A 23,978-nucleotide genomic window follows, 5' to 3' on the forward strand; every position below is an offset into this window, starting at 1 on the left:
GTCACTGGGCCCCTCCCTTCTAGTATTTGTAAACATTGATAAGTTCTGCCCTGAGCTTTCTCATCTCCAGGCTGAACCATCCCAGCTCTCTGAGCCTTTCTTCATAGGGTTGATGCTCCAGTTCCTTCATCATCTAAATGGCCTGTGCTGGACTGTATCAAGTATCTCCGTTTCTCTCTTGTACTGGTGAGCCCAGAACCAGACACATTACTGTGCAACTCCAGTGTTCATGCTTCTTGACTTCTGTGTTTATGCTGTTTCAAATTTTATGTCTGTGAAAGAGCTTCCTTCTCAGCATCAGTCATTCTGGTCTTTCCGATAATTTCCAAGGGGTTTGTATAAAATCATTAGGATATTGTAATTACTTGCAAATAGCTGGAATGCCTCGTCTTTTGTGAAGAAGTGGGACAGATTGCGCAATGATCTTGAAGGACAAGAATCCACAACTTGAGAAAATCTTTAAATGGCTAAAGTGGTATTTTTATTTTAATGTTTGTTTCTTACAGTGCAAAATTTCAGTGTCCAAGATTTTATTGGATTTTGCTAATCCAGTTTTTTATGACTTATTCCTTGAATATAATGGTGACAATGGACAACAATATCTTTGGGACGTGCCAGTTTTAAATTTGAATCTTCAGGACAGTGAAATATTTGTTAATCAAGGTAAGACTGTCATAGTAACATTTTGTGAATTCAAATAACTTTTGACTAACTTCAAATAGAAAGAATTTGTATTAATTACTGTTAGTTGTTTAAAAGATGCCACAACACATCATCATAACTTGTTTCTGTTTTAAGAACTTAATATTTTGTGGGCAGGTTTTCATGCTGTTAAGTGCAAACTTAGCTTGCATACACCAGCCCAGTCAATTGATTTCATTATGTATTTGTTTAAGTTGGAAGTAAGTAATTTTACATCCTGGATACAGTTAGATGTATTATACAGTTATATGTATCCTTTCTAGTAGATTTCATTCTCTTTGTGTGTTGAATTAGTTGCTTACGTATTATGGGACTGTTGTGGTTTTTTAAAGGCAGTAATATGAACAGCTGGCTTCTGACTCGTCGATTTTTTTTGGTGGATGCGCTAAGTGGAAAAGAGAATGATTTGGAAAAACTACCAAGAGTACTTCGGATTGCTAGTAAAATAACAATAAGGTGATTAGTTGCATATAATACATAGTACATAGAAAATACAGTAGATCTTGTGCAGTCTGCATTTTATTGTCATAAAAGAAAGTTGTTTTATTATGTTATTTCTAATATGTCCTGTGTTGCTTTTTCCATTGTATACTTGGAAATAGCAAGAGTTTCCATCGGTTGTTCTAATGAGTGGGTTAGCAAACACAGCATTGACTTGTGGGGTTTAAAATTACTGTGATTACTTTCCAGGTATGATGGATCACTGTATGTATGCATAATGCAAGGTAGCAGGCATTCATTCATCTGGAAAGACCTAAAAACTCCTGTTAATTCTTTTTCAATGTGTATGTTGCTGACTCTATGAGGATGCTGCTTCATACTCTATATTGGTTTTTTGCAGTATTTTTACAAACTGTTGCATATTCTGTTATACAATCCAGAATAGGCTTCAGAGAAGTCCTTTAACTGAAACTGTGAGACTACCTTCTAGGATCATTACTGATGGTTAATCTCTGCTGGAATATGTTTTGGAAGAATCTTTTTTTCTCCTTCTTTATGTAATGTCTTTTTCTAAGATGGCAGTTTTAAAAATTGAGCTCTCTGTTTTTCTTTAGCTCTTCTTCACAACTTATTAGTTAAAAAGATGGCTGAGTAGCACAGAGTATTGATCCATACAAGTAACCATCTTGAAGATTAATTTAATGTGCCAACTGCATTTGCTAAGAATTACATACTACATTATTTAAAAAAAATAAGGATTGCTTATGTATCTTAGGAGAACACCCTTCCATCTCACCCCTTTGAAAAAATCAACAGGCACATAGGAAAGGTCATTCTGTAGTGTTTTGAGAAAAATTACCTTTTGGAATTGACTTTAGTTGTGGCTGTTGTAATGTGAGCAGTAGGTAAAGATTGATTCAGGTATTTTCTTACAAATAAATAATGTTCCTGAGTTTTTTCTTTTTATGTATATAAGTCCATGCCTTCACACACTCCTGGTGCTTTTAAAATATGAATTGCCATGTCATTGAGTTTGTAACTCACATTTTATTGATCAGGTTGCTCTTTCCTTTTAGTATTTTCTTATTAGTACAATTTCAGTTAGTACTTTCCAAGCAGCTCATCCATTTTCTGTATTAAAAATAATACTCTGTTTATATTGCTGCAGTATTCGTCTGGCATCCCATAATCAGAGAGGAACTATCTACCCTCCTCTACTTACTATTGCTTACACAGACGTGCTTGTTGAAAACCCTGAAACCCAGAGTGTGATGGTGAGATCTTCGTGCTATCTTAATTGAACTGATTTGTTAATCATACTTTTCAAACCAAAGTCAAAAGACGTCTTAGGTTAGATAGATACTTAAGCTAAAGGGAGCAATTTTGGTGCTACACAGCAGTTTGTATTTCAGTCAAGCTGGAAAAGAAATGGTGTCTGAGCTATGTAGAGCTCACTTTATGATTTTGCGTATTTGGCGTAATTACATTGAGGTTACTTTTAATCAACACCGATGAAAGGGCAAGTGTCAAATCTTTGGTGTCTCCTCTCAGAAGGAAAAAAATATGCATATTTGGAAGGATTGTGATTAGGTACAGCTAGTAACTTGCAGGTAGCAGGCATCCATCCCCAGCATTACTGTTGGTAAAATCTGCACTGAGCATAGCAGAGCATATGCCAATACTAAGTTTGGCATTGTAGCACAATAGGTTGTATGTACGCAGTAAAAGAAAATAGGTGTTGTATAATAGCTCTAGACGGGAATTCCCACCAACTAAAGTGTGAAAACTCCCATTGTCTGTAATGGTTGTAGCATTTCAGAATTGCCATGCATATTTACTTTTTGTATCTTAATATTCAGGTTTCCTTCTCAGTCAGTTATGAGATGAATCAGTCAGAAGCTCAGGTTCAGACTGATGTAAGTTGTGTTTCCCTTTAATTCATCAATATAATGATTTACTTATGTTTTGTGTTTTTTAAAAACATCTGCCAATAACTTTTCATTCTCTTCAGATCACACTGGGTGTGTTGGGTGGGCTCGCAGTGTTATGGTCCCTTCTCAAGACTGCAGGCTGGAAGAGACGCACAGGAAGCTCTGTAATTGACTTGCAGGTATGAACAGCTAGCAACCTAAAAAAGGAGATATCTTCCTCTTTTTAAAGAGACCTTTGCTATCATTCCCAGTGATATAACCGTTCTGTTTCTTAAGGCAACTGAAATAATTTCTAGCCTAGCTGCATAGATATGTGACTTGAGGAAGTAGGTTTTTTGCCTTTTTTTGGGGTAGGAGGGGGGTTCTGATTTTGTCATTTAAGAAACACTTTTGCTAAAAATCAAGGTATTTACAGAACTGTTCTGATCAGTTGAGTGGACTTACTGTTCAGATTAATTCTCCTTTGAACAAAAGCCAGCATGTAGGATTTTCAGATACTGAATGTACCGTAAATATATGACGACAGTAGAAAAAGTTTGTTCAAGCTTCTTTTCAGTACTAGAGTTTCCTGTAGTGTGATGACATTTTATATGAATGTGCATATACATTATTTGATTGGTTTTACAGATCTCTACAGTGTGTTTTTATAATTGCAGACAGTTTTGAAGTTCTTACTGTTTTATGCTGGAGACCTTGCCAACGTTTTCTTTGTCACCACAGTGGGCACAGGGATTTATTGGCTTGTGTTCTTCAAAGTAAGTGTTTTTCCAGATTTGGGGGTTATGAAAACCTATTAATATTGCATATATTTTTACACAAGAATTAATTTTCTTTCTTTTTTCTTTTTTCTTTTTTTTCTGGTCAGACTGTTGAGGCAAGTTCTATATCATATCCTGTTTCGTGTGCTGAAATTTCTCTGTTGACGTGTTTCTTTTCCTTAGGATTCATTGTACTTGCATTCTGCTTAATAGTCACTTCAAATATTTTACGAATTCCAAATGATTGTGCATTAAATATTGATCTGTTTCTGCAGAATGTTATTTGCTCTTAAGCACTTAGTACTTTGTTATTTATGCCATCCATACTATTTCAATATAACTTCTCAATTATAGGGTCAGCAGTTTGTCTCTGTCCTTTTACCACTTCCATCTCAAGAAGAAGATTTTGTTACATACATAGCATGTGCATTTAGTTTAAAGGTAAATATTTTTTTGCTCAGGCATTAAAGAGATTTCAACATATGCTTCTGTATATTTTCAGTAGGCTTGTTTTTAAACATCTTGTAGAGTTCATTTTATTGGTGTATAGATGTAAACAATTATTTTACTCTAAGAATTAAGTAATTTTCCCATAGAAATTTGTTTTGTGGAGTCTTTATATGGAAGCAAATGTCTAAGGAAGATGATCTATGGAAAATTATTCTTTCAAGGTTAAAGGTGTAAAGAGACCAAATAATACCATATCAAGCAAGCTAGTGCTTTCTTTTAAAGCAGAATGTAAGTGCTGCCAATTCCTTATTAAAAGGAAGACATTAGAATAATTATGTTCAAACATACTTGTAGAATTCCAAGATCAGTATTCTGTCTTCATGGGATATACAAGTATTTTATTAATTATGGGTATTATATTGCATTGGAATTCATAATACATGCTAATAGGTTATGGGAAAATAGTCCTCTTTTTTTTTATGTTTAATGAATGACTTGTGCAAGGACTGTTTCTTCATCTTTGTCTATATGCTTTTGCTGTCCTTACTTGTTACATTTCTCCTTTTTCTTTCTTAGGCTCTGCAATTCTTACAACTGCTGGTTTCACAGCTTACTATAGACATTTTCTTTATTGACTGGGAAAGACCTAAGAGCAGAGTTGTTAAAGGAGTTGAAGGTAACTCAAACTTTGCTTGTTTGGATAGCCAGCTTTGGTTAAGTTCAGATACGCTATCAAGTATTAAATTTCAGAGCTTTATTGTATGTATTCTTTTTAGGTGAAGGTGTTATTAAAAGTGCTGCTGCACCTGTGAGCATATGGAGGACCTATTTTGTAGCAAATGAATGGAATGAAATTCAGACAGTGAGGAAGATAAATCCTCTGTTTCAGGTGTTTGCAGTTCTTTTTTTTCTGGAGGTACTGTTATTACTATTATTATTGTTATTAAGTTTTTATGATTCACAACAAGATTGTAACATAAGGGTCTGTTTTTTAACTCTTGCGTTCTCTGGGTAACCTTCAAGTTCACCTGAAAACATATAACTTTGTAAAATAATTACTTTAATACATTTTTAAATTTATATGTATAGGTCATTACAATAATTTATTAAGGAAGACTTGGGGGAAAACAAAGCACCCCAACCATTAATTAGCTTAGAGACCTCTGTTGGTTTTGTTTGGGTTTTTTTAAGGTAATGAGTTATCCTAAGTGGCTTAAGAGACTGATAAATCTGTGTACACACTCAATTCCTTATTTGCCTACTGGCTCCCTCCTGCATCAGTCAACAGCTTTATTTCAAGTTTCATATTTATCTGAACTGAAGTGACCTTTCATAAAGCAGGAAATGAAATGTGCCAGTTCTGTTCCTGATGGCATAACACAAGGCAGTATGCCTTCAGATACAGCTTAAGGATACGTGAGAAATTGTGCTTTAGCTTTTTAAAAACATACTGTTTTGCTTCCTCTGCAGTTACTAAGTGCTATTACTTAGTGAAGTATTCTTAAAGCATGTAGCATATAGTTGTTTATGTGAGGTTCTTACATATTTCTAATACATTTTTATAATTTTTTTTTATTTTCTATTTTTCTTTATAATTAAATACAGTAAATACACCCAAGCTTTCCTCATTCACTACATCAGTAGTTTTGCTGTTGGTAAACACAAGCCAGGACCAACATAGGTGCCACATTGCAAGGAAAGAATGGGAAAAAAGAGAGCATGCATTCCCCAAACTAATCTCATGTTACTCTGCTTAAGCTGCTGGTATTACCGCAAGGGAGAGGCTACTCTTAGTACAGACAGATTATCATCTTGCTCTATAACTACATCTATGAATTTCCCTCTGAAGAATCCCTTTCTTGCCACTGATAGTGGAGAAGGTCATGAAAGATAACTAAATAGGCTAAATCAGTGTTTGTGGAAACCTCAGATAATCTTCATAACTTTCATTGCTATGCTGAAGATTCAAGCTCAGTTTCCCTAGAAGTATAATGCACAGGGGCAGATATGGCAATCAGCTGCTTACTACAAGAGGGAACTTCTGTAATGCCTAAAGCCCATCTTCTTGGGTTAGCAGTTTTAATAAAGTGACTGTTCCATTCTCATTAATCATTGTGACAAGCTGTAGGGTAGTAGAAAACAAGCCAGGAAAAGTAATAATTGGAGGAAGTTGGAAAGCATAAAAGAAGGAGTCTCCCTCCCCACAAGCCTTGTGTCTGACACCAAAGTAGTCACTGGTTGGCATAGTCACTATGGCAGTGCTGCTGACATGGCTGGTGCAGGTACAGTTTGGCAGAAAAATGTGGCTTTTCAATACTGTACTGGGTCTGACTGGGGTGGAGTTTATTTTCTTCACAGCAGCCCATAGGATGTTGTGGCTAAAACAGGGTAACACGCCAGTGTACTGCCTGTTGCTGAACAGTGCTTGAACAGCACCAAGGTCCCCAGCGAACAGGCTGGGGCTGTGCAAGAGGCTGGGAGTACAGCCAGGCCCCCAGCTGATCAAAGAGGTATTCCATACGATATACCATTATGCTCAGCAGTAAAAATGGAAGAGAGGGATTTTCTGGGAACTGGCTGAGCACTGGTCTACTTGTCAGAGATCGTTAGTGATTGCCTTTTGTCAGGGTCCGGTTGGAGAAAATCCTAGTGCCGGACCCTGTTTCAGTTCATGATCCCAAGAGTGAAATTAGGATGCAAATGAGGTCAAGTACTGTAATCGATTAGTACGTTTATTACAAAAGGACAATTATAAAAATGGGAAATTATTGTAATAAAGGGGACAGTGATAGGACAGATCGGAAAAAAAGGGAGAAAATGAAGAAAGGATTCGAGGTGCAGAGAGAGAGAGAGTCACCACCGTGGATCCAGCAGTATCCCGGGGATCCATTGTCCCCATTGTTGGTGGTAGGAGTCCTTCAGGGTTCATAGTCAATATTGGAGCAGAGTGTCCCCCAAGAGTCCGTCAGAGGTGGGTGTCCTCATGGAGGCATCCTTCTGGAGTCCCTGTGAAGGTACCCTGTGGAGTGTGTCTCGTGGAGCTGCCCTCTGGCCATGTCTCATGGAGGGTGTCCCTCAGGGTCCATAGTAGTCATCCTCACGGAGGTGTCCTTCTGGATTCATCCTCATGGCAGTGGTTCCTTGGCAATGTGTCTCTTGGTGATTACCTTTTCCCCCTTTTATTACAAGCTGGGGGAAGCACCTGTGTTCTTCATGTCACATATTGCATGTTCCTCGTGGACCAGTTTCCCAGGTCTTGCAGCCAGCTCTTGTCTGGGGACACACACACACACACAAACTCACACATACATGCACACGCACACACACATGTCTGCAGCAATTCTTGGGATAATGGGCAGCAGTTCCTCACGCCAATCCTTGAGGTAACGGAGTCTTAGCTCTTTCCCAGTCATCGCTCAGGCAATGGATGGTGGAGTCCCACTTAAGCTCCTCACACCCTTCTCCCAGGCATTGGAGTCTTACCTCAACTCCTCCCACCCATCTCTGAGCAGTTTCTCAGACCAATCTTTGAGACAATGGACAGTGAAGTCTGATTTCACATCAGTCTCGCACCTTTGCACCACTTGTTGTGGAGTTTTTTTCACCTTCTTCCCTTTTCCTTGCTTCTTAAACTTCTTTATCTTGACTCACAAGTTTTCTTGCTTTTGTTTTTCCTGTTCCCAGTCCCACTGTGGGGGTTAAACCCACCACAAATATGTTTCCATGCAGCTGTGGTTCTGAATAATGTACACATATTTCTTACCTCTGAAGTGTTTCAAGATGTGGTGTTTCTCTTCCCTCTTTTATTTGGGAACTTTTTCTAGATTCTTTATTTAAAATAGAGTTGGCCATAAAGACAGTGTAGGGAAATATATTTCTGTTCAACAAAACAACTGGAATATATAGGACCAAAAAGGTGAAATTTGGCAGAAATAATATCCCTATGCAGTCCAACAGTAGAATCATTTGGAGTTTTTCAGTAAAAATCAGTGTTGAGTTTTCAGGAGATTTAGGTGCATATATTTTTTAATTTCTGTATCAAAACATATACATACAGTTTATGTTTTTAATCATGTTTCTCAGTAATAACACTGGATCACGCAATTGGGCTCTATCATAGTGAACATGCTACTATTCCCAGGTCCATTTTTCCTAATTTGTAATTCGTATTTCCTGTTACAATGGAAACAACAGTGTCGTAATTAATACTGTTCATTGCCGCATGTTGTTCATTGGTCTTCTTAATCACTTCAGGTGGTGGGATTTTCAAACCTGGCTTTAATGGATTCTTCTTCCAGTCTTGCAAGAAGCAGTGAGAGTTACATAGCTCCTTGGAGCCGCATTTTAAGATTTGGTGTGTCTGCTGCGGTCTGGTTAGCCATTGCTGGCTTACAGGTATGGGAAACACATACATACTGAATTGTGATTTCCAGGCTGGTTCTTAGAAGCTAGAATATATCACTAGGCCATCCATACTAAGTGTCACAGTACTGGGTATATTCTTAACTGGTTTGCTTGGTTTAGACTTTTAGCTGCTTTAGCATGGTACACCGTTAGAACTCGAAATGCATCTTGTGAGCCATGAGACATCATAGTTTGTAACCAGAATTTTAATCCTCTCAATGATGTGAATTTATGCTATTACTATGGCTTGTTTTAAACAACTTTGGAGCATCCTGTCCATGGCAGGGGGGCTGGAACTAGATGATCTTAAGGTCCTTTCCAACCCTAACTATTCTATGATGCTATGATCTCCAAGTTCAGAATGGAAAGCAGGTTATTGCTACAACTTTACTTCTTAGAGGAAAGATGTCAATCACATTTCATAGACTCTGTTTGCAATAGTGGCCATTATGGAAGTCTGTAATGTGTGGGTGTTAAACTGTGCAGTTAACTGCTTAATAAAGTCAGATCTGATGAACTAACAGAACAAAAATTGGTTGATTTTATTTCAGATTATATTTTTTTCTGTGTGTTATGAAAGATTTATTGAAGATAAGATAAGCCAGTTTGTTGATTTGTGTTGCGTGAGCAATGTAAGTATCTCCATCTCATTTGTACAGTGGCATTTTTAATAGAATAATACATAAGATAGTTTTAAGAATATTCAATAATATTTATTAATTTAATTTGAGATTGCAAGCTAACAGCCAAAGTAAGTGTTTCTTTCAGCTAACTTTATTGGTGCAATCTACAAGAAAATTTCAGTTTAACTTTAAATGGAAAAGGATTTGGGAACTATAGGTATCAGCATGTTCTTCTAGGTGTGTGATTTTTAAGTTGTTTATGAATTTAAGTTGGTTACATTTGCACATACAGAATTTAAAAGTAACAAATCATGACAGAATTTGCTGCCCTTCTGTCCATTGGTTTGCATTTTAGTACTTTTGTCGTATAGCCACAGCTGTCTTGATATTAGTTTATACCAGTTTCTGCTCCTATCTTGTGATTGTCCCTCAATAGCTGACCCTCATGATTGTCCCTTTTGGACGGTTACCAGCTTTTTCATGCATTTTCACTTGAACACATCTAAACTGCTTTGCTTTCTCTAGTTTTAATATGGGTCTTGAAGCTTTGCACTGCAGGAATTCCTTTTTAACCAAAGAAGAGTGCAGTCGGAACAGGTTGGATTGTCTCATTTGTACAGAACTTTTTAAAATACAGAGATTAACCCCTTTTATCAGCCTTTCCAGCCTTGGTGATTCCTCTTCTGTGAAACACCCATATAGTGCATGGGTTGTCAAGAGATTCAGGGGTTTATGTGATATATATAAACATTCTATCATACTGAATGAAATTCTGTTAAATAGAGTCTCCTAGAAACTCAACTGGAATCATGCATGTGTATTATGTATCACAGACATAATTTTTGAATCAAAATAAAAGTTAGTAACTTCGTTTTCATTTTTTTGGCTCTGGAATTAAGTAGTGATCCTTGTTGATAAACTAAACTTGAAGCTGGTGTGTGTTTATAGTTAAACATAGATAAAACTTATCAGTAGAAGAGTTACTAAATCTTTTTCTCCCATATTTATTTTGGTACCTGTCTACTTGGTATATGTAGAAGGTCTGGCTGGTCTCCACTGGGAATTCAAGCATTAATAATAAAGTTATAATTTTTAATTAAACTATACTTCTTTTCCCCCATCTCTTTTAGATTTCAGTGTTTCTCTTGTCACACAGCTGCTTTGGTTATTATATCCATGGTCGCTCTGTGCATGGACATGCAGATACCAATATGGAAGAAATGAATAGGAACCTAAAGAGAGAAGCAGTAAGTAAAAGTACTAAAGTTTACACCTGCTCTAGTTATTTATTTTATAAAAATCCCCTACATCTTTGCATTATGGATCTGCATGTGTGCATTGCGTTGCACCAAGCTGTGATACTTAAAAGATACCACCTATTGGTATGTGTATATAATTCTTTTAACTAGCTCTTTACTATTTCTTCTTCTGATACTTCTTCATATTCCATAGATAGATAATTTCTGTTTATCTAAGAAGCTTTTTTATGTATTTAAGAACCTTCTTTTTTGATATTGAAGCTTTTCATAAGCGCATGGCTTTCCTAATAGAGAAACATTTATTTTTGCAATAAATTCTTTTTTTTATCTCTTCTCCTGTGGTGGTATAACTTATTCTTTACTAAAACTAATTTCAGAAGTATTTTTTTCTAGCTTTTCATATGTTGTACCTTTACTGTGAGGTCGGGCAAATGTGAAATGTCTCATAGAAGATTGGTGCAATTTGCATTAAATTCCATGACATCTTGCAGCTTTGTAGGGACAAGCTAGACAAAGTATATTGCTATTTCAATGATAAACCATCAGAAAAAAAAAAACTATAATCATGTGAAAATTAAACCTCAAACATTGAAATATATAGGAATCTCTTCATTAATATAATTTGTATAGGTGTTTTCCTGTATTTTTTTTCCTAATTGCTTAGTTCAATATGATTTTTGAAAAGCAGGTTTTTCCCTATGGAGGTACCTAATTTTCTGGTTTTTTTTTTTGGGGGGGGGTAAATTTATTAAATGTGGCTTGAAAAACATATGGAAAAAGTCAGGATCCAAAGCACAAAAAAATCAGGACAAGTATAGAATAAATGATAAATATAAAAGAAAGGGCTTCAGAGTGGATGACAAAAGATGTATTAGAAGGTAATGAACTGAACACAGTTTAAAAGAGGAATATAACTCTGTGACAGCAGGGGTCAGGATTTCATGTCCTATGAAAATCTGGCTATAATCGAACCAAGAGTGCAGTCAATTCAAATATTTAGTATTATGTGTACATGAAAGAGAGGAAATGAAAAGCTTTTGATTTTGGGAGGTCTATGAATGAAACAAATAATGTTTTAATAATTTACAGTTGCTTTAATTGTATAGGAAAATCTGTGTAGTCAGAGAGGTCTGTTACCAAACACAGATGGCCAGACATTTCAGATGTCCATTTCAAGAAAAGTGCGACTGCACTATGACAGGATTCATGAAACCCTGACAAGAGTAAGTGAGATACTTGTATTTTGTTAATGTTATTTGAAATATGTAATTTTTCCACTGAAGTCATGGCCATGTTATATTTCAGAGACGTGGTCCTGCTAGGCTTTTGGACTCATCTGCAAATACTTTTGAACAAAGCACAAGGGCATACAACACCATGAACAAATTTCTCAGTTCTTTTATTAATCACGTATGTATTTTGACATTACTGTATTAAGGAAAAAGACTAAGTATTGTAAATCAGACTGTAATTTCTGTTAAAGCATATGTGCTTAAAGATTTGTTGTTAAAGACTGGAACAGTGCTTCATTCAAGAAAAATAACTGGAGTACTGTCTGAGAGTACAACCTGTTCTTAAAAATTACAAATCCTTTTTTGTTATGTACTTATTTTTGTCTTTGAATAGACCAGTGCTTTTTTTCATTCACAAAATGAAGCTATACTTCACTTTGTAACAAGTACTTTTTCTTTGAAGTCATAAAACAACAAGTATTGTTTTTCCTTTTCTTATAGGCTCATAAAGAAATGGATTATATTGTCAAAGATAAGTTGCTGTTTGAACGGATTCTTGGCATGGAGTTCATGGAACCCATAGAGAAAAGTCTTTTTTACAGTGGTAAAAACATTTGCAACTCGGTATTTGTACTGTTATAAGTATGTTGGTTTCTGTGTAGCATTTTTTCCCAGAATTTACAATCTAAACCGGACTTTAGGGAAGGAGGGGTCATTAAATGATCGCTTGTGAGGGAGGGACTGAAGAGAAGTTCTCCAGGTTACAGAAACCCTATTTATATTTTGTCACTCAATTGCAATGATTTTTCTCTTAGGCAACTGAAAAGATGCTCTGTAGAGATGGGCATGTGTTTATGAAGTGCTCCTTTTGACTTGCTGTCTGGATCCAATATGCACCTTGGAAATGGCAAGAAGACCCACAATATTTAAATAGCTTCATGCTATTTTTTAATATATAGTACCAAATTTCTCACGAAACAACTAAAAGTACAGAAAGACAATTTCTTTATAGAGGATATTGATCACAGTGAGGACGTTTTAGTGGAATACTTGATGTTAATACACCACACATCTTTGCAGACTCCACTAAGTAATTTGGGTTCTTTAATATTTTATTTTGATGCTTTTTAAGTATTGCTAATGCTTACAGCAAAAAATTAGTATTCCAGCAGAAATAGGGGTGACACCAGTTCTGATTCTGCTCCCTGGAGTTATGCAAGGTCAGTTAGACTTGGGTTCTCCAGTGCAACATCCTGAATCCTAGCCCTATGCTAAACTTAGCCGTAAGGGTCTTCCAGGTGAGCGGTACATGTGTTAAAAATAGATTTAGTGAACATTCTTGACCATATCTCAACCTTCAACCTAGGTTCCTAAATCAGAACCTCTGGAAGATTGATGCTGTGGAACATCCAAGGCTCTAAAAACCTTAACCTATTAATAATTACTGCCAGGTGACCAATACCTGCATCACTGGTATCCTCATCCAGTGTTAGGTCCCCCACTTCCCCAACTTCATCCAGGTTCTGAAACCCAGAATCGTGTTTTCCTCCTACTAACAGATGTGGTCTGTATCTGGACTGGTATCCACACTACAGTGAAATATGAGCTATAAATTTAGGCCTGATACCAGTCAGCTTCTTCAGTTCCTGAGCTGTACAAAATCCATCAGAAATCTGTGAAAACCTCAGTTCAGACCCTGATTCTACCCCTAACCATAAACATGGCTATCACCTGCATGAAAACTAAACATTAGCTAGTGATCTAAGATGATGCAAGCCCTCATTTTGAGACCCTCAAGTACTTGGTTCTCCTGCCTCACTGTTACTTAGAATTTATAAATTCTAAACCTTATCAGTAGTGTAATCCAATCCATAGCTATTACCAGATAACTATTACACATCCTAAATATGTCATTATTCTTATATAACAGCAACTGCAGATTATATCACTGAGCTGTGCAGAGCTTTTCCTGTTTTATGACACTGGGGCTGCAAAAGCTGAAGCCTAATTTGAATTTCAAACCTTGCTGTGTAACCAGTAATGCAGCACATGCTTTCCAACAAGCTATGGTTGTAGTCTGGTATTTTTGGTCAGTTTAGATGTCTGAGCTACACCTAATTCACTAAAGGCTTGGGCTCTCCTCCCCTGTCATGGTGAAGCATATCTTTAGTAATAAATGGTCCCAGATAGCCAGTATCTGCCTTATAACTAGGACTTGCTTCAGCCTTAGTCTGTGTTTCCACATCTTGCAAAATCATAGAATAGTTTGAGTTGGAAGGGACCTCTAAGGTCATCGAGTAGAGGCCCCTGCAGTGAGCAGGGACATCTTCAACTAGATCAGGTTGCTCAGAGCCTTGGACCTTGAGTGTTTCTAGAGATGGGGCATCTCTACCACCTCTCTGGGCAAACTGTGCCAGGATTTCACCACCCTCATTGTAAAAAAAAAAAAAAATTCCTTATTATCTAGTCTGAATCTTCCCTCTTTCAGTTTAAAACCCACTTCCCTTGTCCTATCACTTACAGGCCCTCTTAAAATCTGTACCCAGCTTTTGTATAAGCTTTCTTTAGGTACTGGAAGGCTGCTCTAAGGTCTCTCTGGAGCCTTCTCTTTTCTAGGCTGAACAAGCCCAACTTTCTCAGCCTTTCCTCACAGGAGAGGTGCTCCATCCCTCTGGTCATTTTTGTGGCCCTCTTCTGGACCTGCTCCAACAGCTCTGTACCTTCCCTGTGCTGAGGGCCCCTGAGCTACATGCAGTTACTCCAGATGGGGTCTCACCAGAGCAGAGGGGCAGGATCACATCCTTTGACCTGCTGGTCACACTTCTTTGGATGCAGCCCAGGATATGATTTGCTTTATCAGTGATTCCAAAACCCTATTCTAAACCCCAGGTCTACTTAGCCATAAATATTGTCAAGTATGCAATGGCTGAGTTAGAATTAAGTGTATAAGCATGATGTGATATCTTCAAATTGTGCATTAGTCAACAAAGCTTTGGTCTTTTGACTGCCATTGTTTCAAAATTCGTAATCCTAAGCATTGATATAAATGTATTCTTTGATAGTTTAGACTGCCACGGTTCCCAGTGTTTTAAATACAAATCAGGATTTCATGGCAGTACTTACGCAATTTGTAATAAAAACATGCTGTTTCCAATAAGACTTGCCACAGACATTTTTCTGAAAAAGGGAAGAAAGTGTTGCTTTCTCTATCGAAAGTGGTGCTTTTTGATAGAGGAGTGGGTAAGTGGTCTAGACTACTTCTGCTATGAAAAAGGTATTTTAAGCTTAAAAGACCCATTTTTTTGTGAAACTGCTTATCAGTGAACAAAGATAATGTCAAGCTTTCCTTTCTTCTTATCAGCTTTCTCAGTGTGCACTGCTGAACTCCACGAACTTGCACTTCACAGAAATAATGTTTTTGACAAGTATTTTCTTTCTGTAGATGAAGGACAGTCCTTCAGTGATGTTCTCTATTACGGCAATGAGACAACGCTGCTCATCTTTGATATTCTGTTTTTCTCTGTTGTGGATCTGGCTTCCCAGAGTTTTGTCTTAGCAGCTATTCTAACCTATTTGCAACAAGAGGTAAATTTCAATTGAAGAACACAGTCATATTTTAAAAGCCTGGGTTAGTGTGGCAGTATAAGCAGTTAACTACATAATTAAAGCAGTAAGTCAGCAATATGTGGTGACAGAGGACTATACTGAGAGCTTATAAAATAGGGGTTTGATGTGATTTTTTTGTCAGAAAGGCTTGTGAGAAATTATTTTTATTCACATGCCTGTCAGGAATAAAGAGGCTACAAATAACCTTCAATAGAAAACACGAATATCTGTTGGGATTAATCACACATAATTATATCATATTTCAGGGTGGAGATACAGAAATGTTTCGAAAGCACTGAAGGGAGTTAAGCACCTAATTCATTCACGTTATTTACAATTTAAAGATAATACGAAGTTACTACTTTATGTTAGTTACTGAAACATTCTGTTCTAAGCATTTCTTCATTAATACATTTTTTTCTAAAATATTCTTAGATATTCAGGTTTATTCGTAGTACACTTGGGCAGAAGAATTTGGCATCCAAAACCCTGGTGGATGAAAGATTTCTCATCTAATTAAGAAGATGGAAAACTTTGTTGAGGAGTTCATGGTGGATGTTATGTCCATGACCAAAGTATCTCTGACTGCAGATTAATTCTAGTGCACTTTTCAATAATAATAGTGTGATGTTTTTGAAAAGGGTAATTTTTTATATTGTGTGCTATTAAACTTTATTTTTGTGTATTTACAAATATTTTTTGAATTTATGAACGCTAAGCCATAGGCTGTTAAAGGAAAGGCACATGAAAATAAGAAGTAAACTTAAGTGTTGTTATTAGTAAAATAAGGTAAATATTTTCTGATGGTTTTTGGTAAGATAGAGACTGCGCCCTTTTTTTTTTCTGACAATCGCTTACATCTTTTTTATTATTTTTAATTTATTTTGAGGTACAATGTATATCAAACACACAGTTTTACACAGCACAGGATTTGTTCTCAAGTAAGCTACTATTTCAGGAGGACTTTTTAAAGATCTCTTATTTATAGTGACTCCAACTTGAAATTTGAGCTGTTCTTTACTGTGTGATAGTATTGTGTGCTTTTGTCTCTTCTCGGAGTTTTTTCTTGGGTGTGGACTAGATATGACCAAGTTTCCTTGTGTTTGAGATTCAGTAGTGTTACAGTGATGCAGAAAAACAGGTTAGTTATGATAGAGCAGCGGAGATGCTTGTAGGTGCTGGGGGTTTGTTCCTGATCTTCTGTCATCTGATGTGAAATGCATGGGGAAGTAACAGTAATGCTTTTGTGCTGTTTCCACACAAGTGAAGCAGAAGCAATCGTTCTTATCCTTCTAGAAGTGTTTTCACAGGTGCCTATCTATGCTCATGTACCTCTCTCTCTCATCTCTCTGAACTTTCTGGCTTTATTACCTTTAGGTATAACCCAGAGACCATAATCATTTTACCATTATTATGTTTTTGGAATTTAAACAAGTTAATAATTATTCAAGTGCCACTTATTAAGTATTAAGGGAGATTATGAATGGCCTTCAAAACACCTTAAAGTGAGGTGTCTACCTCCCATATGTGCCTCTGAAAAGTCTCCCTACCTTTTTTGAAGTATGTTTTTCAGTAAATGGTTAAACTTGAATAGTGTTTGCTGTTTTTATACCTGTTACTGTCCTTAGATGATTCCACAAGGGACTTTCACCAGCAAAAACACCATAAAAATGTAAGCCAAGGTTAGTGTGTTTATACCAAAACAGAGACTGAGGACATGATTAGCTGGAACTAGGAGATTTCCAATGCCAGTGTGCTCATCTGAGTTGAAGCAGCATTGTTTCAGGTGTTGCTTGGCTTTATAAAAAGGAACTTGTTCTCATTTTGATACTACATCATACTATCATGATCTTAAACCTACTGGAACATGGACATAAACCTCAGGGTCACTATTGGCTCTAATATATTTGCTTTTAGTGTTGGCAAAGGATGTGTAACTTGCTAGTTCAATATAGTTGCTATTAACTGATAGAACGTGTCTGTCAGTAAGTCTGTAGTAAGAGAGATGACTGAAGAGTTGATTTGTAGCAGGACATCCATTTATCAATATGCAGTTTAGCACAGACATTTCCATGTCCTGCTTTCCTTACTTCTGTCTATGTGCACAATGCTTAGTTTGTTGGTGCACACTATGCTGCAAAAAAAAAGGTGCAAATACAAAACTTCCAACAGTGAAGTGTACACTCTAAATAAAATTATTGTTGTTGCCTTTATAGTGACTGTAGAGATGGAAGTGTCCATTAGGTGCTGCATCCATTAAAGTAGCCAAAAAAGTGTATTCTACTGAGTATCATGATTGTATGATTTATTACTTGTGGGGTTTCTGTCATACTTCCTGTCAGTGATCTACTGAGTGCCAAAACTGTAAACTAAGCCAAGGAGCCATCTGAAGAAGGGTCTGCAGCAGGACATTAGCAAGGCAGTAGTTAAGCTGACATGATGTACATGTATTTCTTTGGTCCATAGCTTAGCATAGCTTAGCTAAACTTAATATTCCAGTTCTTACAAGTCCTACTGAAATGTCAGTGTACAAGAGGAAATATACTCTTTCTTATGTGACCAGATTTATTCAAGGTGACTGATGTGACTAAAGGGGCATAGAAAGTTGCTGTGGTCCATAAGTGATCAAGTACAACCCTAATGAATTATCCTAATAGAGATCTTTCCTTATTATCACTTTCCAGCAATAGTACTGTATGTCACTGGCAATGGTAACAGCCTCAGGCTGTCTGTGTGAATTCTGATGATGTGTTCATGGTCATGAAGGTATTCTAGGGAACAGAGCCACACTTCAGATGTACCAGAATGGTCTGACCTAGGACCAACTTCAGCCAGAATAGCTAAAACATAGTAGCCAGACCAGGGTAAATCAGGGAATGCCTGCAAGCAAGTGCCATCTGTAGACACAGACTTGTAGTTTTAATTAGCCCAGTACCAGCAGTAGTGGGGACATTTCAGCTCTCCCTCTGTACCCTGTTGTCAATGCTTTTGCTTAACCAGCGACACCTTTCTGTGCAAAAGTCATGCTTTGAGTTTGCTTTAGATAGGCCTTTAATTATGTGCTGCTCAGAAGGGCATGTGAAAGCTTTGATGACCTTCCACTTTGCAAGAACTACTGCTACAGGCAACTCTTGTTAAAGATAAATGATAAATTAATCTGAAAACGTCAAAACAGTTCAGTTGCTTAGTGCCCTTTTCTCCTCAGTGCGCACACTACTCTGTTGTGTTTTATTTTTCCAGGTCATTTATCTAAGCTGTTAAATCAGCTAACATAGGCACTTTACATGATTTAGGAAATAATTACAGGAGTCAAAAGCTCCAGGCGTTCATAGCATTCATAGATGCGTTTCTTCATCCTTGCTGTCCAGTGAACACTTGAAATGCGTTGACTGTGCTTTGTTCTCCTGTTGCTTCGTGTTTGTTCAAGGAATGTCTCTTGTGATTTTATTTCCAACTTAATGTTTTTCCTTTTTTAAAATTAACATGCAGCTACACTGTGCTGTTATTGTAATGAGTGTCTTCCAAGTTTCTAAATGTTTTATTTAATCACATGGCATCTCAAACCCTCTCACATCTCTCCCTCTGAGCAATAAAATATTTTCAAGGATTGGAGTTGTTTTGCATTTGTAAAATCTGTTGACCCAAGCCCATAACATGCTCTTCCTCCCATGAGCATGGGGGTTTCAGAGCAGAGCAGGAGGCTGCTACTGGCTCTGCAGTGCAGAGAAGCTCTGTCAGGACACGTGTAAAAAGAGGACTGTCCAGTCAGTGAGGCAACAGAGGGTATGTTTTTGAATAGCCACAACTGATGGAATGAGATGGTTCCTTTTTGACAAGCATTTTAGGAGTTAGACACCAAAACAGTTAATCCCACAAATAATTATAACTTGTACAGAAATTTCAGTACTATGTTTAAAATTCACAGGTTTCATTGACTAGTGAGGACTTGGTTGATTCGTATTTCACTACAGCATTCATTTAGTGGCGAGTGTGTGATTGAGGTAAATGGTACCAGAGGTGAGAAGGGCAACTGGCATGACAGTCGGCATTCCTCCCTGCCCATCAACTTGCTGCAGCTTGGGCAGTGCAGCAATGCCAGCCACGCCAGGCTCAGGGGTTTGGCTGGCTGTGTTCAGCCTGAAGGGGGTGTATGGGCAGTTGGTGACTAGGGGAGGGTGACACTATGATAACACTCCTAAAATATCCTCTCTAAGATGAACTCTTCCATCTTACCTTGGTAGTGCTTCAGTAAGCCTTGATGGTCTGGAGCCCTGACCACCTGTATCCCTCGCTGATCCAGACTGCTTTGCCTACATACTAGTGCTCTACAAGCCCTGCCACTCGCTTTGTTTTCCCAAGTGACCTCCATCACAGCAGGAATAGCTGTAAGTCTGGCAGCTGGGGAGAGGTGAGAGATTAATTCGGAAACACTGGATGCTCAAAGCTCACCTGTGGAACAGCTCTGCAAGATCAGGAGCAGCACCAGGTTAGCTGACACTGAGAATTCTCTTTCAGTGTTCAGAACTGTTCTCTTTTCAATCTGTGACAGCTAAGCCCACACCAGGCAGTCTCCTCACAACCTGTGGTGGTCATGGTATCAAAAGCAGAGGCTACATCTAAGCAGGGAGAAGGAAACATACTTGTCATAGCTCTAAAGCAGTTACTAGAAAAGCCTAGAACAAGAGACAGATCTAGATGGTTTCTTTCTGTGGTTGGGTTGGGAGGAGGTTTTGCGTAAGTGCTATTACAGCACTTACTGAATTCCCATTTTACAGCTCTGTGTGGCAAGAAGTCTCACACAGCATGGAAGAAACTGGCATGAAAAAAACAACCTCTAACCCTGTTGTTGTCTCCGTGACCTTCCCACCCTGGTTTACAACTGCAGGAAAATAATCCCCTTCGAATCATGGCACGAAATAGGTCTCCAGTTCTGCCTGCAAATGTTGGCTGGAGATATTTGCTTTGGGCTTTGCCTGATCCCTGGGACAAGAAGAGTTGCACTGACCTCCCTCCTGAGCAAACAGCTCAGAATCTCCAGGAGCCTGGCCTGATGCCCCTTCCCACCCGTATCCCACTGCAGCCAGCGAGCTGGGATGAATGGATGTTGCTTTCATGTGCAGTGGTTTCCCCTGAATCCTCTCCAGCACCATGGAGCTGCGGGGGCATGGTGGGGGGCAGCACCTCCTTCCATAGCCCGAGGGGAGGATGGATCCGGGCACTGGCTGTGAGGCACATCCCCAGCTGCCACCCCTCCTACACCAGCCCTTCCCCTCACCTCTTCACTTCCAGGTTCACCTGGGCCCACAGAGAGCTGAACCCCAGGAATCTTGGCAAGGGGATGCAGAAGTTATGCTGATATCTGTATGTTTAATAACAGCTTTGCTGGAAGCTCAGTATTTATGGCATTGCCTTGAAAATAGGAGCAGAGACGATGCCGGGAGAGTTACCTCACAGGTGTTTGTTTCTCCTAAAAGTGTATGGTCACAGTCTGAGACACAGTGTGCTTTTTTGTGCGAAGGAAAGGCTGCATTTCCCACTCTCAATATTTCCTACCCTTCTGGATGCTCGTCAGGGCACACAGACAGTGTTTTGTGCCCAGCTTGTTGTGCAGAGCTCGGTTGTATCATGGGGCACCCGAGCTTAGTGCAGAAATTGCTGAGACTCTGGGTTCTGCCCGCATCATCCCAAACCCGCAGGGACAGTGAGGCATTCCTCTCCATAGGGACGAGACAAAGCCTGTCAAATTCCTCTGTGTAGACATGATCACAGTTCCAAAACAAAAAATAGAGTATGTCTGCTCGGTTTGCACAGGCAGCTGGCACCCTCATTCCTGGCTAACACTGATCTTGCTGAATGTTATCCCTCTTAGATGACATCCTGCATTTGCATTTGCAGAGAGCCCAGCAATATGCTGTTTGGAAGGCAAAACAGTAAATTCATTTGGAGGCTGGAGATGCTGTGATGAGTCTCAGGGATCTGGGAGCATGGTAATGGGAAAGAGCTGGATCTGAGACCTGTGGATCAGAACCATCTGGCCTGGCAACAGAAGGAGCAGGGTCCTGCAGTGATGCTGTCTGTTTTGGAGCTGCAGATATGCAGCTGTGACACACACACACACCCCACCCAGGTTACATAGGTTGCCGTAAGGGAGGGTCGGCTGCTGTCAGTGGGAAAGCTTTGCTTCCTCACCTGAACAATGCAAGCAAACAGCAATTTCCTCAACCTCTGCTGCTGTTTAGAGCCAGTCCTGCTCTCCAGTGGTGTATTCCTGACAGCATTAATAAATGCAGAGTGATGGCTCAGTGACACGCTTCTTGGAAATAACAATATTCATTGCCCCCTCTCACCAGATGTCAAGCCAGAAGAGCATATGAGGTAATGGAGCCTCTTCTGATGGTGCCACTGGGTGCTCCCAGCTCCACTGACCCAGCCCTGGATTCCCCACCACTGTCATCAGGGGCAATGCTGCAGCCTCAGCAACCATTACCAGGGAAGGGCTGGGATGCTTAAGGATGCAGTTAAGCAGCAGACACATTTAAATGTAACTAGATGGAGGAGCAGAAAGGAGTTGATCCCCTCTGGGGAATAGCTTTTGTTTCCTGAGGCTTTTAGCTTCCTCACCTTCCCTTTTTTTCCAGCAGTGCTCAGTTGCAGCTGCTTTAACTGAGAGAGCTTGAAATGAGTGCAGAGAATTTGGGAAGGTTTAACCCCCCCCAAGTCATTGTGGTAACACTGGTAGCTACAAAAGCTGTACTGGAAACAGCAGTGTGTAATTAGAGGAGGTGGATGTTTCCACCTCCTGTGCCCGTGTACATGCTGGAGTGCAAAACCCTAGCTGTTTTTCACACCCCTTGCTGGTCTCTCAGCTCAAGGATGGTATAATAGAGTTTGCAAGGAGAGCAAGCCAGCACTGCGGGTGTGTGTGCTCAGTGACAAACACCCCTAGAGACCAGCCCACCGCTGGGAACCAGCCCTGGCCCCTCACATTGTCTGTGCTACGGCTGCACTGAGATGGATTCAAACGGGCAAGCAGCTCAGAGGGCTGTCAGTAGGCAAGGAGTCCTGGCAGGGTTTGCTGCCCTGCAGGGCCAGGATGATGCTGGTGGCACCAGCTGAGAGGAGGAGCAAGTGAAGGAGCCAGGTCTGGGAAGAGGTTCCCAGGGCAGGGGGCCGAGCCTGGCCCCAATGCACCAGAGCAAGCCTCAGTGTCAGCTCAGGTCCACCAGCTCCTCTGGATGTTGTCTTGCATCGTGCAGGGAATACAAAGCAGTCCCAGCGTGCTCCTTCCCTGAAGCCCCTTTGTCATTAGAGGAGCATGCAGTAAATGTGTGCTGATTGTTTGGTACCGCCGCGATCCCTGGCTGTCTGCAACTGGCCTGCCTGATGTGCACTGAGCTGGGACGAGAGTGGGGGACCCCAAGCCCATGCAGCAGAGGCACCCACCCTGTGCTGACACCTTCTCACACAGTTTTGTATTCAGATCTGATCCTAGTATTACCAGAGAGGTTCCCTTGTCCCAGCAAATACAGCATGTCTTGAGAAAGGTGCCTACAGCCCTGGATTTGCCATCTGCAAGCTGTGACAAAGGCTCAGGACACCCACAGTACATACGTGACTGCGGCCTGCAGGTGTGGTGTCTGGAGCCTAGACACGCTGATACTCCTGTTTGATCCCTGGGCTCCCTCCTGGGTGTGTGGCCACGTTTGGCTGCCTGTGGGTGCCCAGCCAAGGCAGCCTGATATGCTTCCATAGGATGGCTTTGGTTGGAGGGGTCCTTCAAAGATTGTCTAGCTCCAAACACAGGCACGCACACCTTCCCTAGACCAGGTTGCTCCAAGCCTCATCCAGCCTGGCCTTGAACACTGCCAGGGATGGGGCAGCCACAGCTTCTCTGGGCACCCTGTGCCAGTGCCTTACTCTCTGACTCGTGACTCTGCAACTGGTTTTACTCCTGCATGAGAAAAAAAAACGATTTCGTGAGCAAGTAGCTCCTCCCAAGCCCCTCTCTGATGAACGCCTTGCATCTGCTTCAAGAGCCATCGAGGCTGCATTTGTCACTCAGGGTGAAACCACCAGAAATTGAATGCACAAAGTGAAAAGCCTCCCATGATGTGGTAAACAGCAAGAGAAAGGCTGTGCACGTGCTGGGTTGAGGGGAAGGCTGTGTGTCTGCGGTTCCTTTTGATAAACAGCAAAACCATCTGGAGCTCCTGCTAAGAAACAGGGAAACTCATCTGCCTCTCCATGGGACATCTTAACAGGCCAAAAAGCACTCTGGAGCAGTTTCAGGAAACATGTATTTACTGACAGAAGATGCCATTTTAATTCAAGAACAGAAGCCAGCAGAGGGTATGTGCATCTTGAGACAAGGAGGCACAAAAATACAAAATGTAATCAGTTCTAAGTAATGTTAAGTTTGATGGCTTTGTAATGGAAAATAACTGCGGTGCTTGAAGGTAGTTGACATAGTTTCAGGCCCTCAAGACCTCAGTACAAAAGGTGTGAGAAAAGCAGAATAGAAGGACAGGACCTGGAGATGGGGAGTATCTGGGACTAGCAGATGTCCAGGGTG

General features: G+C 39.7%; 1 protein-coding gene across 2 annotated transcripts in view; it reads left to right on the forward strand.

The window, feature by feature from the left end:
• The window catches only part of TMEM67 (transmembrane protein 67), a 32,152-nt gene extending 16,012 nt beyond the window's left edge, over positions 1-16,140 (forward strand). The window contains exons 12-28 of one of the 2 annotated variants that reach the window (XM_057403013.1): positions 507-663; positions 1,035-1,158; positions 2,312-2,417; positions 3,003-3,059; positions 3,155-3,253; positions 3,731-3,829; positions 4,187-4,273; positions 4,859-4,958; positions 5,059-5,198; positions 8,537-8,677; positions 9,238-9,318; positions 10,440-10,556; positions 11,675-11,791; positions 11,874-11,978; positions 12,302-12,404; positions 15,243-15,385; positions 15,842-16,140. In XM_057403013.1, coding sequence (XP_057258996.1) covers positions 507-663; positions 1,035-1,158; positions 2,312-2,417; positions 3,003-3,059; positions 3,155-3,253; positions 3,731-3,829; positions 4,187-4,273; positions 4,859-4,958; positions 5,059-5,198; positions 8,537-8,677; positions 9,238-9,318; positions 10,440-10,556; positions 11,675-11,791; positions 11,874-11,978; positions 12,302-12,404; positions 15,243-15,385; positions 15,842-15,922 — 1,857 coding nt within the window. In that variant the 3' untranslated portion in view covers positions 15,923-16,140. The remainder of the gene's footprint in view (positions 1-506; positions 664-1,034; positions 1,159-2,311; positions 2,418-3,002; positions 3,060-3,154; positions 3,254-3,730; positions 3,830-4,186; positions 4,274-4,858; positions 4,959-5,058; positions 5,199-8,536; positions 8,678-9,237; positions 9,319-10,439; positions 10,557-11,674; positions 11,792-11,873; positions 11,979-12,301; positions 12,405-15,242; positions 15,386-15,841) is intronic. The other variant, XM_057403012.1, reaches the window with a different exon arrangement.
• Positions 16,141-23,978: the final 7,838 nt, after the last annotated feature.

This window comes from Pezoporus wallicus, unplaced genomic scaffold (assembly GCF_028554395.1).
Source record: "Pezoporus wallicus isolate ANWC-B61680 ecotype Strahan unplaced genomic scaffold, APGP_CSIRO_Pwel_v1 contig_2456, whole genome shotgun sequence".
Taxonomy (NCBI): domain Eukaryota; kingdom Metazoa; phylum Chordata; class Aves; order Psittaciformes; family Psittacidae; genus Pezoporus; species Pezoporus wallicus.